Source organism: Mauremys mutica, chromosome 19, assembly GCF_020497125.1.
Source record: "Mauremys mutica isolate MM-2020 ecotype Southern chromosome 19, ASM2049712v1, whole genome shotgun sequence".
Classification (NCBI taxonomy): Eukaryota; Metazoa; Chordata; order Testudines; family Geoemydidae; genus Mauremys; species Mauremys mutica.
The window spans coordinates 19,247,465-19,264,843 of NC_059090.1; the positions used below are offsets into that span (position 1 = coordinate 19,247,465).

At 45.0% G+C, this 17,379-nt stretch overlaps 1 protein-coding gene across 5 annotated transcripts in view; it reads left to right on the plus strand.

Moving 5' to 3' along the window:
- Window positions 1-17,379, plus strand: part of ACACA (acetyl-CoA carboxylase alpha) — a 190,010-nt gene that overhangs the window by 21,175 nt on the left and 151,456 nt on the right. For all 5 annotated transcript variants that reach the window (XM_044993768.1, XM_044993769.1, XM_044993766.1 and 2 more), the window contains 4 exons: window positions 13,458-13,590; window positions 14,310-14,448; window positions 15,381-15,490; window positions 15,912-15,993. In XM_044993768.1, coding sequence (XP_044849703.1) covers window positions 13,458-13,590; window positions 14,310-14,448; window positions 15,381-15,490; window positions 15,912-15,993 — 464 coding nt within the window. The remainder of the gene's footprint in view (window positions 1-13,457; window positions 13,591-14,309; window positions 14,449-15,380; window positions 15,491-15,911; window positions 15,994-17,379) is intronic.

Here is a 17,379-nt window from a genome sequence, read left to right on the forward strand (position 1 = left end):
TTGTGTCTTTGGGGTTCACTGATTTCTTCTGGTGGAAGACAGCATTCCTGTCCTGGTATGCCGTGTAGAGTTGCAGGGAGCTCTTAAACAGCTGCTGTGTTCCAGTAGTGGTTAAAATAACTCCTGAATGCATTAACTTGGAAAGCACTTTGGGGTTCTTTTGTCACAATGTGATTAAGTAAATATTTAATAAATTGTTCTTGACTTTTACTAACGTTTTCAAGATGGCATCTTGTATGAAACCCATATTAAAATCAAGGACATGCTGCACACTGTTTTCTGTTTACACCTTTAGGTCCCAGTATACTAAGTTACTGTGTAGGTGCAGAGCTCTTCTTGTGAAGAGTCACTTGCAGAATTGGATCTTTACCTGTGAGTGTAACTCCATTAAGTCACTGGAGTTAATCCCACAGAGAATTTGGCCCTTTCTGCCTCATTATGAGAAGATTTCCGTAGACAAACTTTAAGCAGGTGAGTAGTCCACCGAATTACTGAGACTCATGTGAGCAGTGATTCACATGTTGAAGTCTTCTCACAATGGGGCCCTAATTTTGATCCTGAGAGGGATGTCTTGAGCACTCTAGACTGGGCAGCCAGATGAAATGCCAGACCTGATCTTGAACTTGGCATGATAGCACAGAGCACTAACCAAACGGCTGATCTATTTTTGTTTTATTTTAAGTTAAACAAGTAGGCTTTGATCCTGCAAAGTTTTAAGCACCTGTGCAACCTTATGCACATTAGCAGTTCCATTGTAATCAATGGCATAGCGCAGATGCATACTTAAGTTTAGGAACAATCAGGCTTTGCTCTGGGATTTCCAAACCATGCACTGTTGCCTAGGAAATTTTCCTTCACTGATCTGATTTCTCCCCTTCCAGGTCCTCTCCGGATTTCCAGCCACGTGGCCACTACTTGAATTGAAGGCTCCTCCCTTAATCTGCTCTCTGTGCCACCAGTTGCCATGGTACTGCTGAGGCCTGTTTGAGGAGACTTGCATCAGAGCTTGCATCTCCCAGACAGAAGGCCATTAATGAAGTGAAATTCTGTGCTGCTTGCTGAGGGCAGCAGGGTTGTTTTCCTCCCTTTTGCCTTCTTTGCCATAGGCTGACAACTATCAGCTCAGCAGACGGAGGGTGATGCATGTCCCTGATGGACATTTTATGCAAGTTGTTGAAATAAAACTGTATCTAAAAGGAGGCATTGCCAAAACAAATTTCTGTCAATCTCTTCTCCCTCCCAATCCCCAGCCTTCACCATTGATGCTGTTTGCTTGTCCTTTGCACTTCACTTAGGCTAGGTCTACACTGGGGGGGTCGACTGAAGATGCACAACTTGAGCTACGCGATTAGCGTAGCTGAAGTCGGCGTATCTTAGGTCGATTTACCTGGCCATGAGGACAGCGGCGAGTCAACCACTGCTGCTCCCCCGTCGACTCCGCTTCCGCCTCTCACCACGGTGGTGTTCTGGAGTCGACGGCAGAGCGATTTGAGCGATTTGTTTTGGCAATGGGGATATATTTTTATCGGGTCTACACTAGATGCAATAAATCGATCCCCAATAGATTGATCACTACCCGCTGATCCGGCTCAATCCGGCGGGTAGTGTAGATGTACCCTTAGTCTAGCCAGTGAAACTAGCATAGCCAATTTGCTTTGTTTACACTCCTTTTTGCTTTCCGGTTCTCAAACACCCTTGTAATATTGCTGAGCCTGGGTTTGCAGCACTGCCACGGGATGTTGAAATTGCCTTGAACATTGCATTAAACTGAAAACGCTCTAGTCATTAAATAGTATAAAGGTTTTTTGAATTTTAAAAAAAGCCCCAAAATTTAGATTTTGGGTCTAAACTATGTGCCTGATACAATGCCTACTAAAGTGAATGGAAAGGTCTCTTACTGCATTTGGATTGGGCTTTGGATCAGGCCCCTGTGCCCATTAAAAAGGGGATGGGTTTGTAACTGCTTTAGGTTATGCTGGTGACATGTAAACTCTTTATTTCTTCCTTTTCTTAAATTGTCAAGCAGCTCTTCTAAAAATCCATTCTCCTATTCCACCCGCTCAATACAATAAATAAGAGAAGGTGATATGCAAATCAAATCGAAAAGTGTTTGTGCCTCCATCCTGCTCTTTTTGAGATGCACGAAGGGGAATGTTGCTTTTTCCACCCTCAATATATTTTTTAATCCTTTCCTCCCCTGCTTTTACATTAGAAGTACTAAGTCCAGAGTTGCTTTGTGTTGGAAGATTTTGATGATCTACTCAGAATGGTGCTGCGATTCCATAGTGTGAGTGATATATGTATTCACAAAGAAGATCTTTCTAATTAAAAGGATAAAATATATTTTGCAATTTAATAAAACCTTCCATCTAAGAATGTTAGAGCCCTCTCCTGAGGTCTGCTAAATGCCCTCCATTCCCATTAGAGTTAGGAGGCACTCAGCACCTCAAAAGATTGGGCCTACTAAGTGCTTTTTAGACATTTAGAGGCCCAATCAGAGGCGCATTGAAATCTGGAATGTCTCCTACTGACTTCAATGGGCATTGGCTCAGGCCCTATGTGATTTAAATCCTGCAATACATCTGGGAAACAGGGCAGTATCAGTGTTCCTATTTTATGGAGAGGAAAGCTGAGGCACAAGGAAGTGTAGGAACTCGCTGTGCTGGGAAATAACCCAGATCTTCTGACTTCTAATACTGTGCTTTTAATTACAAGGCCATCCTTCTTGAGCAAAACCTTTAGGGTAGGAAATTTTGGGAGAAACTTTTGAAGCTGTTCACTGTAAAAGGCACAAATATATTTCCCTTCAATTCTCCCATTTCACCTTTAAACCTTCGTGACAAGGAGCACTAGATGTCATCCCTTGTGGAGCTCTTCAGTGCTGCTGCAAACTCAACTGTGTTGGGGGGGCAACATTTTTTTTTAATTCCCTTGTCTCTGCAGTGTAACTTGACTTGAAAACTAACTGGCTGATATTACAGGAACTTGCAGAATTACGTGGAGGATCAGATTTAAAAAAAAATCCAAACACTTCAGTAAGACCTGGCCTCAGGAACTGGTATGTGGATGGTGGATTAAATTTAGATTATAGGGCTCAGGATTTTGATTTAATCATAGATTTAAAATTAGAGTTTGAGCCTGATGGCACCAAAATTTCGTGGAGTTTTGTTCAGAAATGGCAGTGGCTCTTGCTAGATTTGGAGGACATCTTGGCACTGAAGTTGAACAGCCCCTTCCTGCTTTGGATCCAACACTGAACCAAAACCAGAGTGGAAAATATGAATTCAGGGATTTGAATCTAATCCTCACCTCATCCCCTTTCCTGAAATTCAAAGACAATCCAGTTCACAATGCTGGTGGTGTCATCTGTAGGCCAGATTTTATTACCTTCACTGCTGTACGATCGTTACTCTGTGGAATAATCCCATTGAAATTGGTGGGACTACTCTTGGAGTAAGGTACTAGTAGTGAGAGAAGGGGTGTCAGAAACATGGTTTCTGTTTGCACTGCAAATTCTCAGTGACTCCCAGTGCTCTCTGTACTTGGAATCTGACTTTATCATCCTCAAGTGAAGCTACTGTGCCAACTTCATACAGAATGTAACTCTACTGGCATAATTGGAATCATAGTAGGAATTAATCTGGTTTGTTCTTTATGCAATGTAATTGCAATGCAATTCCTTTGCACACTAGGCCTGCTGGAAGGACAGGTAGTAAGACAAGAATGCATAAGACAAGGTTCCTGTTCTGAAGAGTTTACAATCTAACTTGGACAAATATAATATACAGGCCAGCTGTACAAATGCAGGATGGCAGATCCCTGTGGAGAGAGAAGCAAGAAGCATTGGCAGATGAAATGCATTTTGAGGGGAGATTTGGAGAAGGAGAGGGAAGGCATTTGACAATGGAGGCTACTCCAAGTGAAAAGGAGGTGTAGAAGAAGATGCAAAGCACCTTGCATATCCCCAGGGGTATGTGTACCTCTGGGTGAGAGCTACTGCTCTATCGTGCCCAATCTTTAATGACTTAAGGTCCATAAGCATTGGCCTTTCAAGCAAACAGATCTGAGACCACTGCTGTCATTTTGTTGACACCTATAGGATGAAGTCTGACATGTAACCCTTCAAGGGTTCAGAAATAGAACTGCGTTTGGTTAAGTCCAGTCAGTCCTCTTCCCCAGATAGCCTTCCTACTTCTTACCCAAAGCATGTTCCGCCATTTCCTCTGTCTAAAATAGCCCCCAAAAGCTGCTTCGTTTTCTAGACTACATGGGTGCACACTTGCTTTATCTGTGTGTCTCAGTAAAATAGCTTACAAGAGCAGCTCTGAAACTGGAGCAGGTCATAATATGGTTGCTTTAGCTGTGTTTAAAGCTTCCCACTCAGTTCAGATACATCTCTAAATCAGCATGAGTGAAAAACACTGCATTTGTGATCAAAGCTGCCTCTCCACACCCTTTGCAGGCCTAGTGTGCAAAATAATCCCTTCGGGGTGTGTGTGTGTGCGTGGGCTGCAGTCTGTTTAAGACTGCATCGCAAACAAGCCAGCTAATGCATCACTGCCTCTGGAATAAACTGCTACGTCACTGATAGGCATGCTACAGTGCTGGGATCAATGCAGGCTCCTAGTTGGAATGTGCGTCAGGTATGTGTCTAAAATGGATGCTCCCCATTTGTTAGAGATCTGAATGGGAGACAACAGCATAGGTTTGTCTTTTTGTCTAACGATGGGCCTGGTGCCAAAGAGAGGATGAATTTCTTGTTTACCGTAATTAGGGTAACATGGACAGTGTCTGTGTAGTTAGATGCTCAGGAAAGAACCTTTGCAGTGTGTGTGTTGTGTGAGGGGGAGTATCCTATCAGAATGGTGCTATTCTTGTGCGGAATGTCTCTTGAGGATGTGTTGCACCAAAGTCATGTGGAGTGATTTGGTAGCATACCTCACAGTGAATTCAGCTGCTCGCAGACATGATTCATGTTCTTAGCCAATGTTGTGGCTGCTCCAGGCTTGTTATAATTGTAGTAGAGGCGGTAGATTTATTCTCCCGTGGCTCCGAAGTTCAGAGACTGAGTGGGTTTGGGATGTGGGGGGCTCGAACATTTGGCAGACGTTGTAGTCTGCCTGATGGGTGGAAGGGGAGCTGGGTGCGCCAGCTCTGCTGTAGCCCACCTGGCAGGCTGTCAAGGACCTGGGAGCTTGGGCAGTCCATGTGGTGGGCTGCCCTGGAGTCTTGGACCCATTTTCTCCAACAGCCCACCAGGCAGGCTATGGAGGAGCTGGGTGAAGGAGCTGGCAGGGAACCAGGCAGGTTTCCAATAGAATCCTGCCTGGGTTCCCCTGGAAGTTAATTGAAATTAGACTGTTTCTATGCAATGTTTCAATATTGGCAAATTCCTATGGGAAAAATGTTTTGTGGCAATTTTTCTGACTAGCTCTATAGTTCTGATACATTTTGTAGTGTGGCCCTGCCTCCAGAGGTCCCTAGCACTCAGTGAATGCAAGCAAAGGCCATCAGTGGAAGTGATGCTTGTTGGGTGAACATGCCAGTTGCTTCATTAGTCACAAAGTGATTAAACAGGCCTGCGCCCTAGAAGAAGTATTGCATCTGCTATGCCCACGCTTGCTAATGCTGGGATGAAAGGGTGGGCATTAATCTTGAGCGGGGTAGGCGAAGCAGCTTGGGTCCCTGGCATCCCAGGTTCCCCAGCTCAATGGCGTGTGGTTTGGTTTAGAGCAGCCTGGAGCAATTCCATGAGCGTTGCCTGTAGCCTGAAGGAATCTTGCTACTGATGAAGGAACTGACAGCAGCAGCCCCTCAGCGCTTGCTTCTTCCCTTCCTTCTCTATCATGTCAGGAAGGGACAGAAGCAGTCATGTTCCCGCACAGCCAGCGTCTGAGCACTCACCCCAAGCTTTGGATGTCAGAATCCAGAACGCAGCCAGTACAAAGGACCAAACCAAATCTCCAGAGCTGAACACCCCAAATTCTGTGTGTGTTGGGGGCTGCCATCCAGATCCAAATTTTTGCAGCTCAGAGCCTTCCACTAAGTCTTTTGCCCCCATTGTTCTCTAGTCAGAAGAGATTCCCTTGCACTCCAGCTGCTCTCTCTGCTTCCTTCTCTGCAGCCACAAGGTGTCATTGTGCTCTTCCACCTTTCTACTGATAAAGCTCAGCGCAATTGGATCCACACACAGAGTGATCAGATAGAAAGTGTGAAAGATCGGGACCGGGGTGGGGAGTAATAGGTACCTATATAAGAAAAAGCCCCAAATATCGAGACTGTCCCTATAAAATTGGGACCTCTGGTCACCCTATCCACACAGGACTTTCTGCCTGAACATGCCTCCCTCATCATGTGCCCCTATTCGTAGCTCCTCTCTTTGACTCAATGCACTGGCCTAGCTCTTCACTGCTCTGACACCCTGTCGTCCTGCTTCAAGCTTCTGAGGGCACCATGTTAAGAGCAGTAAAGGCCAAGTACTGGTAACTCTACTCATTGCTGTGGGTGCGTCCTTATTGAAATGATCTTTGGATAATTCTGTAGTTTCCCTCCCCGTGCTGGCAGACCCTCTGCAGACTGGGATCAGGGCTGTACTAGTTTAAAATATGTGATGACTGGAGATGGGTCTCTGTACTTTTCAGGATTTGAAAACAGAATCCAATTTCTGCATCTAGTTCTGATCTCACAGCGAGCAGGATGTTGCACCTTTTGCTGCATACACATACATTTCTCACGGTTTTTGGCTCAGAGGTCCCCAGTGTACATTTTTTGTGTGTGCTTGATGCTCATGTTTGTGTCAATCTTAGGTACTTACAGGGCTTCCATCCCCATAGTATTTGAGAGCTTCACAATCTTTCATGTATTTATCCTCACAGTACCCTTGGGAGCTAGGGAAGTATCATTATCCCCATCTTACTGATGGGGAACAGAGGCACAGAAAGACTTAGGGACTTGCTGAAGGTGTCACAGGCGGCCTGTGGCATGTCAGGGAATTGAAGTCTGCTGAGTTCCAGGCTAGTGCACTGGACCATCCCTCGTCCTGTCTAATCCACGCCATCATTCCCTACATGACCGGAGAAGCTTCACATCTGATTCTCCTCTGTTTAACCGTGGAAATGTGTCCTGTGTCATCTGCTCAGCATGGTGACTTTTATTTTCAGCCTGATCTAGATAGCAATCCGTTCAGCTTGATGGAATTCTCTGGGATTATTGGCTCAGAAAGGAACACCTCAGTGCACCCCCTTCCCCCGATGCATCCATGCAGCTTATGAGCAAGTGCTTGCTGATCCACTGGCCAGTATCCATGTATCCACCAAGGCACTGCCTCTGGGTGTGTTTGACATGTATTCCTGACAAACGGGAAACTGTGGAATCTAAAGTGACCTCACTCTAGTGAGTGTGAGCAGAGAATGATCATTGCAATGAAAAGCCATTTTGCAGCATGAAAACTGCAGCAGCAGTGCTGTTCCTTAAACCCAATTACATAACCTGGAGATCTTTTCTTTCTCCTCCCTGATCAACTCTTTTCACTCAAATGCAGATTAGTGAAAGCTGCTACCCCAGCTGAGTATATGCACCATGTGTCACAGGGGGGGGGAGAGAGAGACTGAGACAGACTGAAGAGGGTGGGGAAGTGAGACAAAGGTTAAAAATCTGAGGCAATCAGGGAAATGCTGTGTTGTTCAAATCTAGTTCCAAGACAGACCATACCAAATTCAAAGGAAGCACTTTGTGGCTTTCTCCTTCTGGATTTAGAGCTGCAGTAGCAACTGCTGTAAGCGAATCATAAACAAAATCAAAATCTGGAAATCCCTCTAGCAGACCATCATGGAGGATTCTGCAAAGGAAACTCAAGAGGCCAGGTACTACATGCTCCAAAGGTAAGAACTGCTCCAGCTTTACTGATGTGGTCGGACCTTACAAATTACATCTTCACAGGACTGAGAGGGTTAGAGTCTTTGCTCTGGAAAATCAGTACTGGATCCTGAAGATTTTTCGGTGGTGATTTGATCATCCTTGGAATTCTTAATTAGTAGGAGGCATTTGGGGATGCAATTTTTTGCGAAAGAGGCTTTATTGTGTCATAGCTAGAAAGTAAATATGCTCAAAGAGTGAAAGGGACAGATCTTTGAATTGCTGAAGAACTTTCAGTTCGGCTTCCAAAACTGCAACAGCAGATTTTCTAGATAGGGCCTCTCAAGGCACCACCACATGCTGCAGCTGTGTTCAAAGTGACTTGCTGGCCTTCCTTGCCAGGTAACATAGACTGTAACTGCATACAGCTGGGTTGGCTGCTGTTTTTGCACAGGATAATTTCTGCTCTGTTTGGTGCTCTTTCACATGAGGTAATACTCCCACTCCACCAACCACACTCCCGAAAAAGTAAAAGCTTCTTTCTTCTGCCCTGAGTTGATACATAGTCTGTTATTAGTACTTGGATTCCATGTTTCAGTACGCTGCCTATCACTAAATAAACTCTGAGCTGTACCTGCAAGCAGTATGTTTTATTTTGAATATATAAGCCCTGGTTTTGCAAACATTTGTGTGGGGGAGAATGTGGGCTTGTAAGTAGTCATTTGAAGCTAGTGGGACTAACACTCACATGCGTAAGCAGGATTGGACACCAAATTTGTACTTTGTCCCTTAGTTCTCCTGTTGTTGATTTGCCAGTTTACAATAACCATGGAATCAAGAGTGACCTCTTCAGTCTTAGGTTGCTGTGCAATGTATATACTAGGATAGTGCAAGTCCTGCTTCTCCACTGCTGTGCTCTAATTTACTAACTGTTTTTGAGATGTATATGGTGTAATAAAGCTCTGGTCCCACCTACATTTTTTCCCCTTTCTATGCTGCTTGCCCTGGTTGTTCTTAGGCTGGTGTGCTCCTGAAACGTAGGTTGACCTAGCAACATCGCTCAGGGTTGTGAAAAATGGCTTGCCCTGTGTGATGTAGTTCAGTCAACCTTACTCTCATTGTAATCACAGCTTGGTCGATGGAAGGATTATTTTCATTTACCTAGTTGCCATTTCATGAAGAGGTGGATTTACTACAGTTTGGTGCCTAATTCTCTTAGGTTTAGGACTGGGATTTTCAGAGGAGTTTATCTCCTATCTGCCTCCTTTGCCCCTTTCCATTCTTGGCTTCATGCCTCCTTTCATGTCTCCCTCCCATTGCTTGGAACAACTTCTCACTTCTCAGAATTAGTATAAAAATTTACTTGGCTTGTGAAACCTTCTCTTGTGGATCTCTTCACCAGCAAGGCCTGTGTGTCTCCTGGCAATGGAACTTTCCCCCATGTGACAGAAAATGGCTCAAGCTGCAAATTTGGATCTGAATTTCAAACACGATCAATGCTTTTGTTGATTGTGTTATGGTAGTAAGAGGAGTCTTGATGGAAGTCAGGGCCCTGTTGTGCTAGAAGCCATGTATTATTGTAGTGCCTAGGAGCTGTAGGCATGGACCAGGACCCCATTGTGTTAGGTGCTATACAAACAACAAAAAGTCCCCCAGCTGCATTTTATATACAACATATTGAAGTGCAGAGGGATTCTGACTTGTATACAGTCACGCAGAATATCTGTGTGACAGCTAGGAACTGAGGCCAGATTTTGAGAGTCCCAGTCTAGTGCTTCAACCAAGAGACCATTCTTCCTCCTGAATACAGCTCATGATTGTATGTATCTGGGTTCTGGTTCATATACCTGAATGTGTGGTATGTTTGAGCTACATTGAGACTGTATCTCCTTACATAGTCTGTAAAGGATAGAGTACTTTATGTAAATAATACATAATAATAATAATAAAACGATAGAAAAGGCTTCTTTGGGAAATGCCCCTGTTTCGTGATATCTACCTGGCCTCGCAGGTTACTACAAACTAGCTCTAGCTACTGTTCACGCAGGACTTTATTAATATTTCATCCTTAAACTATTTAGCTGAGACTCTTAAACCTTTGTTTGTTTTAAATTAGGATTTGTGGTTATAATTTGTGGCTTGTTATGTAGGGTTCACACTAGATTGGCTGCCATAGGCTTGATTGGTCCTCTGTACTGCTTAGGCACCCCAAACTTGCTATCTGTGTTTATCGTTTTTTATTTCCTTACTGACCTTGTTTTTTCTGGCAAGTTCCATTATTAAAGGGTCATCTTGTCTGCTCCCTTCCCTCCCGCCTCCCCAGTGGAATTGCTCAATGCCACCAACTCTTCAGTAACCAGACTAGGTCAGGGGTTCCCAAGTTGGCCGACGGGAAGGCCGCAGAGCATGTGCTGGTGGTGTGTGTGCAGCTGGCTGGCTATCCTCCTGGTTTCCAGAGGCTAAAAGGCCAAAAGTACCTGAGGAGATGGAAAGGATTGCACAATAGTGAATGGGAGGGGAGGTGTCCGTCAGGCAATGTGGGCGATACTGTGAAAAAAACTTTAGCAATCTCTAAAATCTAATCAAAAGCCTAATAACATACACCCTCCTTGTAAAGAACTGCACTATGTATGGAGTATGCATGGCCGAGTAAACCGGCTTGTTGTGGTAGGCTCCTATGTAACGGGCCGAGGTAAGGATTGATGCTGGGCACAAGTTGCCACCACATATAGTCCCGCTAAAGGAGAGGTTAACTCAGAATGGGAGTTGGCACGTCTACGCAGCCGTTTGGTTTGGTTGTGCTTAAGGCTGGCCTTTTCTGGCTTTCAGCTCACGTAAGATGATTTTGAACAATGTGCATTCTTAGTAATGTGCAAATAGATACATTTGATTTTGGAGATCGGAGTCTGGCATCCAGCTTCCCCAGTAAGTGCCAAGCGATGCTGAATTTAAGAAAGAGGTTAGCTAGATCATTTCAATTAGGCACAGGCTATTCTTATATAGAAATGGGCCAGAGTTATGTGTATACAGTCTAGAGCAGGGGTCGGCAACCTCTGGCACGCGGCTTGCCAGGGTAAGCACCCTGGCGGGCCAGGCCAGTTTGTTTACCTGCTGTGTCTGGAGGGTTCTGCCGATCGTGGCTCCCACTGGCCGCGGTTCGCCGCTCCAGGCCAATGGGGACAGTGGGAAGCCGCAGCCAGCACATCCCTTGGCCCGTACTGCTTCCCTCAGCTCCCATTGGCCTGGAGCAGCAAACCGTGGACAGGGGGAGCCGTGATCGGCTGAACCTGCAGATGCATCAGGTCTAAGTCTCCACTAAAGAGCGCACAGCGGCGCAGCTGCACCGATGAAGCTGTGCTACTGTAAGCTCTCTAGTGGAGCTGCTCTAAGCCGATGGGGGAGAGCTCCCCTGTTGACTTAATTACTCCATCCCCAGTGTCGGCTCTGTCAGCGGGAGAAGCTCTCCTGCTGACCTAGTGCTGTCCGCGCTGGTGCTTAGGTCGGTGTAAGGGCTTGTCTACACTGGCACTTTACAGCGCTGCAACTTTCACGCTCAGGGGTGTGAAAAAACCTGCTCCTGAGCGCTGCAAGTTTCAGAGCTGTAAAGTGCCAGCGTAGACCGTGCACGGCTCCCAGCGCTGCAAGCTACGCCCCTCGTGGAGGTGGGTTTTTTTATAGTGCTGGGAGAGAGCTCTCCCGGCACTGCCGTGACTACACAGCCACGTTAAAGCGCTGCCGCCGCCAGCGCTTTAACGTTGCTATTGAAGACGTGCCCTAACTTATGTCGCTCTGGGGTGTATGGCTAATTTACACCCTTGAGCAACATAACTTATGTCGACTTAAGCTGTAGTGTAGCCATAGCCTTAGAAAGTGGCAAAACAACTAGATAACATAGAAAGATCGTTTTACAGATGATGGGCCATTTCATTGGTGTCACTGTAAACTTTGGTCTTGCTCTGTTTTACACCTGGTTTAAAACAGCTTCAGGTAACAGGTTTAACGTGGGTGTAAATGGGGCTTTAGGGCAGAACACATAAATGGAACCTGTAATTACTGAGGCTATTCAACTATTAATGGTGTGCTGGGATTTCCCTGAGTCATCCCCAGCTCATCGCGCTGAGGACAGAGGTTTTGGGGTGCATTTGTAGAAAGGGAACATCTGAAGAAAAGAAACTGAGGGTAAGTTTACACCGCACAAAAGACACGTGGCAGTGAATCTCAAAGTCCAGGTCAACTGACTTGGGCTTGCTCTATGGGCTAAAAATAGCAGTGTAGGCAGTTGGGCTGGGGCTGGAGCCCTGGCTCTGAAACCCTGCAGGGCAGGGAGGGTCTTGGAGCCTGTGCTCTAGCCGGAGGCTCTACGCTGCTATTTTTAAAATCAGACATAAATGTCCTTATTGCCCCAGTAAAGCTGCAATGATACAGACACATGCAAGAATAATCCTTTGCTATTGTTTTAGATCTTCAGCCTGAGAATCTGAGTGCTTTATAAATATTAGTGAATTTAAGCCTTGCATCACCCTTGGGAAGCGTGGACAGATTTTATCCGCAGTTTGTCTGGGGAAACTGAGGCACAGAAAGGGACGATGATTTTCTCATAGGGCACGTCTATACTACCCGCCAGATTGGCGGGTAGTATTCAGTGTATCGGGGATCGATTTATTGAGTCTTGTCTGGACGTGATAAATCGATCCGCTAATGGATGCCCGTACTCCACCTCGGCAGGAGGAGTAAGCGGCGTCGACAGGGGAGCCACGCCAGTCGACTCGCTGCCGTGAGGACGGCCAGGTAAGTCGAACTAAGATACGCAACTTCAGCTATGCTATTCGCGTAGCTGAAGTTGCGTATCTTAGTTCAACCGCCCCCGGTAGTGTAGCCCAGGCCATAGTCATGCAGTGGGTCTGTGGCAGAGGTGGGGATAGGCTTCATTTAACCACAAGACTGTCCTTCACTATTTGCACTAATTCTGCCAACTAAGGAATAGAATTCAGACTTTATTGACTCAAAGTATTACGAGCCACTGTTGTCTTTTGGAATAATGGTGGTTGTAGCAAGGAGGGATAATAGTGAAGAGCTATGTGTTGCTGTAGAACTGAACTGGTTGATTTGGGAGTATTGATGAACTGATCAGCTATGAGTTACAATTAGAGACTTTTTGCAGTGACTTATAGAAAGTTTTCCTTTAGAGCTGTGGGGTTTTGTTTTGTTTTGTAGATTACATTTGGAAGATGGAACCTCTCTTCTTATCACTACTCTGGTTCCCTAGATGTATTATCAACGTCATGCTGGGATAACGTTAACTCTTGTCTTTCCATGTGGGGACATAACTAGCAATTTATATATGTACTGGTTAGTCAGTTCTTCCCCTCTCACCTCCACTGGCCCCTGTGACCAACACCTACAATCTGACCATTGCATGCATCTCGTAAGCAGTTCTCATAGAGTTCATTGTGAGTGCTCAGGCCTGGAGACTGAACAGTTCTGCCAATCGCCATAAAAAATTTTGCACAGAGGAAACTTTAAAAATTGCCCACTGAGGCATCTGTGAAATTTACCTACTTATACCGACAAGTCAGCTGAGTCACCTTTTTTCTTACCCTTAGGCCCAGTATGTCTGGCTTGCACCTTGTAAAGCAAGGCCGGGACAGGAAGAAAGTTGATCTACAGCGGGATTTCACTGTGGCCTCCCCTGCAGAATTCGTTACTCGTTTTGGGGGGAATAAAGTTATCGAGAAGGTAAGTGACTAGTTCTTTTCAATTGTGCTTTTTGTTTCCACGCCTACCTCAGTCAAGCTATTTTATCTGTGTAGCACAGGACTCGCAGGCTAGTAAATGCCAAATATTGAGAGTTCTGGAACTGAAAGCTGCATTTCTTCCTGTAACAATGATTCTTTTGCTTTTATTGCCATGTTGGGTAAATACCCTGTCACTTCAGCCTCGCGTGACAAAAAGCACGAGGCTTGATGAAGTTGATGTAGAATATGACTCTCGGATGTTAGAGATGGCTATTGAATGATCCAGGGCCTCTCCGCTGTTGGAGCGGGATTATATTTTTATAGTGCTTTCTCCACTCTAGTTTTAATGCTCTAATGAGAGAGGCTCCTTCCCCATCCTAGTCCCTGGGGTTGACAAGAACTCATTTCAAATGTACTAGCAGCTGATGCTGCAGGCTGCTTATTGGTCCTGCTCCAGTGTCCCATCCTGTTCTTCAAGCAAAGTGAATCGTATTACATTCAAATCTTAATGGTCAAGCCAAGAGCTGGTTTCTGAGTTGATTGCTGTGGAAGGGAATGCTCTTGTTGAACTGAGAGGCGCCTGTGTTGAGGAAAGGGTTTAACCAACAGCTCAGATGAAATGCACTCAGGAAAAACAAATATTTGAATGGCCTCTCTCCCTTGCTGCCTAGTTCTTATTGCCCCCTGGTTATCTCTCCACTCTGTTTCTAATCCACCTAGGTCCTTATTGCCAATAATGGGATTGCGGCGGTGAAATGTATGAGATCCATCCGACGCTGGTCCTATGAGATGTTTCGAAATGAGCGTGCAATCAGGTTTGTCGTCATGGTGACTCCTGAAGATCTGAAAGCGAATGCAGGTGAGCTGTAATGACCTGTTAGGGGAAATTGCCCATCCTCCATTCAAAACTTTATGCATGGGCAATATGCATGATGCCATGCGTGAGCACAGAGCGCGTATTTTTGCTCACCCATCAAGGGACAAGTTAACTTGGGAGGAGATTAAACGCTTTTATCTGAAACGATAAAGAATGCAAAGCCCCAGTCAGGTGATCTTTGGAGTTACCTCTTGAGTCATGGATTTAAAGCCATTTCAGATTTGATGGGAATATTTCCCCCCTCATACCCTTGTTTCTGTTTGCTTTTTCACTCCTAGATTTGACACAAGTGTATAAACACTTAAACAAGTGCTTGTTTTCTGTCTTAAACCAGGAGGCTTTTTGAGATCACTTGCATTTGCCTTCAGTACAAAGAGCTGAGTGCATTATAAACTCACAAAGTGACACCTGAAGTGTTAATTTTCTCACTGCCTTAAAAATGCAGCAAGCTGTGACTAAGGAGTGTCTTTGAGGGCCTCCTTTTGGAGGGAGAATGGTCTGGCTGTTAGAACAGGGGATTAGGGCAGGGTGATCTAGTAATCAAAGCTGGGAGCCAGGGTTCCTGGATGCAATCCCTGGCTCTGCCAATGACTTGCTGTGTGATCTCAGCCAGAAAACTCTAGCCTCGGCACTTCCCTTGAAACTGGGGTAGGAGGGGGGTGATATGGAACTACTTCACAGGGATGCTTGGAGGCTTAAATGATTGATAAATTGATTATCATCATCTGTGAAATGCTTGGAAGATAAAATCGCTCTGTAAAATGTGTGTGTTTGTGTATTTGTGCTTATTATTTTTACGACAAATCCAGAGTGCTGCTTGAGTGATGGAAGTAAAAACTGCAAACTGTTTAGGGTTTAAGGCTGAATGGTGCCGGTTGGATGTGTCCTAAATGTGACTCCCTTTGTGTCCACAGAGTACATTAAAATGGCAGATCACTATGTCCCAGTGCCAGGAGGAACAAACAACAATAACTATGCAAATGTGGAACTCATTCTTGATATTGCTAAACGGATTCCAGTGCAGGTGAGAAGGGGCAAAGATCACGTTTAGAATTAAAAGGCAAAATCAAGCAGTCCTTTCTGTCCGTGAAGAATGATCCACATCTGAGGAAAGTAAGGTCAGAGAAATGGTCTGGGGAAAATGAGCAGGTTGTTTGGAGCAATGAAGGTGCTGAGCAGTGAAATGGGGCAGATTTTCCAGATGTAAATACTTGAGCAGGTATTTAGCACAACTCTGCCCTTGAATCCTCTTCCGAAGTTCCTTGTCATGTCATTCTCTGGGGACTTGTCTTTGAGATGCAGTGCACTTGTCTGGTGTGTGAATGATGTGGGATTGAAACTTGTTCAGTGAGGAAAGGAGAGGCTCAGAGCACCCACTTGATTGATTGGTTTGCTGACTGCTTTTGCAGCTGTAAGGAATGAATTTGCCTTGTATTCCTCTCCAGGCAGTGTGGGCTGGCTGGGGGCATGCCTCTGAGAACCCCAAACTACCAGAACTCCTCCACAAAAATGGAATTGCCTTCATGGGTAAGGACATTTCTTTTTGACTTGCAGTTTCTCACAGCCCAGTGCTGTCTAGTCAGTTATAAACGTGGTCTTGGAGAGGTGGAAAATCCAGGACCTTAAAACAAAGAGCAACAATCTAAAGCTTACCCATGCAAGACTGACAGAGTGCATCTTGGGGGATGGACCACGCTGCCTAATGATGTAGTCTAGAGTAGACCTATTCATTGAAGGCCCCAAGAAAAGGCTAGATTACACTCTGTTGGATTAGAGAAGATTTTGGTCAGTACAAAGACTAAGATTGGGAGATGCAGGTGCTATACAACCTCATCACTTCATTTATTGCCATGCACATCCGTAGAACTTGCCATCTGTGGCTCCGATCAGCCTGTGGCTGGTTTTTATTAGAGCAAGGCCTGAGCTGATTAAGTTGGATCTGGAATTTGCCAAAGTCCAGGGGTGCTTCAGTTCACGCCCACCTCTAATGCTGGTTCTTCAAATTTATAGTTTTTCCTTTATTCGAGACAACTGCTGGGAGAAAATAAATCTTTCATGTGTCTTGAACTGAACTTCTTAAAAACTGTCAGTTTCTCTGGTTCAGGGAGGGGCGGGTTTTCCAACACATCATCTGCAGAATGGAGCAGGTGTCACGTGCAGGCTGAGATAGGAGGTTAGAAAACATGGCTGTTAAAGTGTGGGGGGAGGAAAAAAATCTCTGTTATTAATTTAAAGACTGAGTTTGTAATAAGGGTTTATTGAAGAAGTAAAGTTCAGACAGAGTGTAGGTGGGTTTTGCATTCTAGCCAATGTTACAGATAACTCAGTGCCTGACTGTTTTTGGTGCAATGTAGTGCATATCCTAGAAGTCACATTATGTGATGGACTCTATGATTATTTATTTTAGGATTTGAAAATTGGGTAAAACTTAGATCCGAGTACCCAGACTAAAAGTCCTGATCTGAACACGTTCATCCCAGCCCTCTACTTTAGGGATGTTTATATCCAGTTCTGAACTTCGGGACTGGTCTTTTCTCTCTCATAATCTGAAACAAAACCACAGAGAACACCTTTTTGAACTTCAGGGAAGTGTGGATGTGAAGTTTGACAATAAGCCCACCTCTAACTTAAAACTCTTATCAGTCACCTGGTGCAATCCATGCAAGCAAAACTCCTAGTAAAGTCAGTCCAAGTTCTGCCTGTGTAACGTCTGCAGAACTGAGCTATAAATGGGAAACTGAATTACCATGCTAGAAAAGAGTCTTGAGTTATGCACCTCATGTCAGTTACACTAATGGGAATTGACTGATCAAGTAGACGCCAGACCCTGCTGGAGGAGAGTGTGTGTGAGGGTAGTGGTTCTTGGAAGTTGTTGTCCTTCAATAGCATTTTTGTATATGCCCACACATCTGC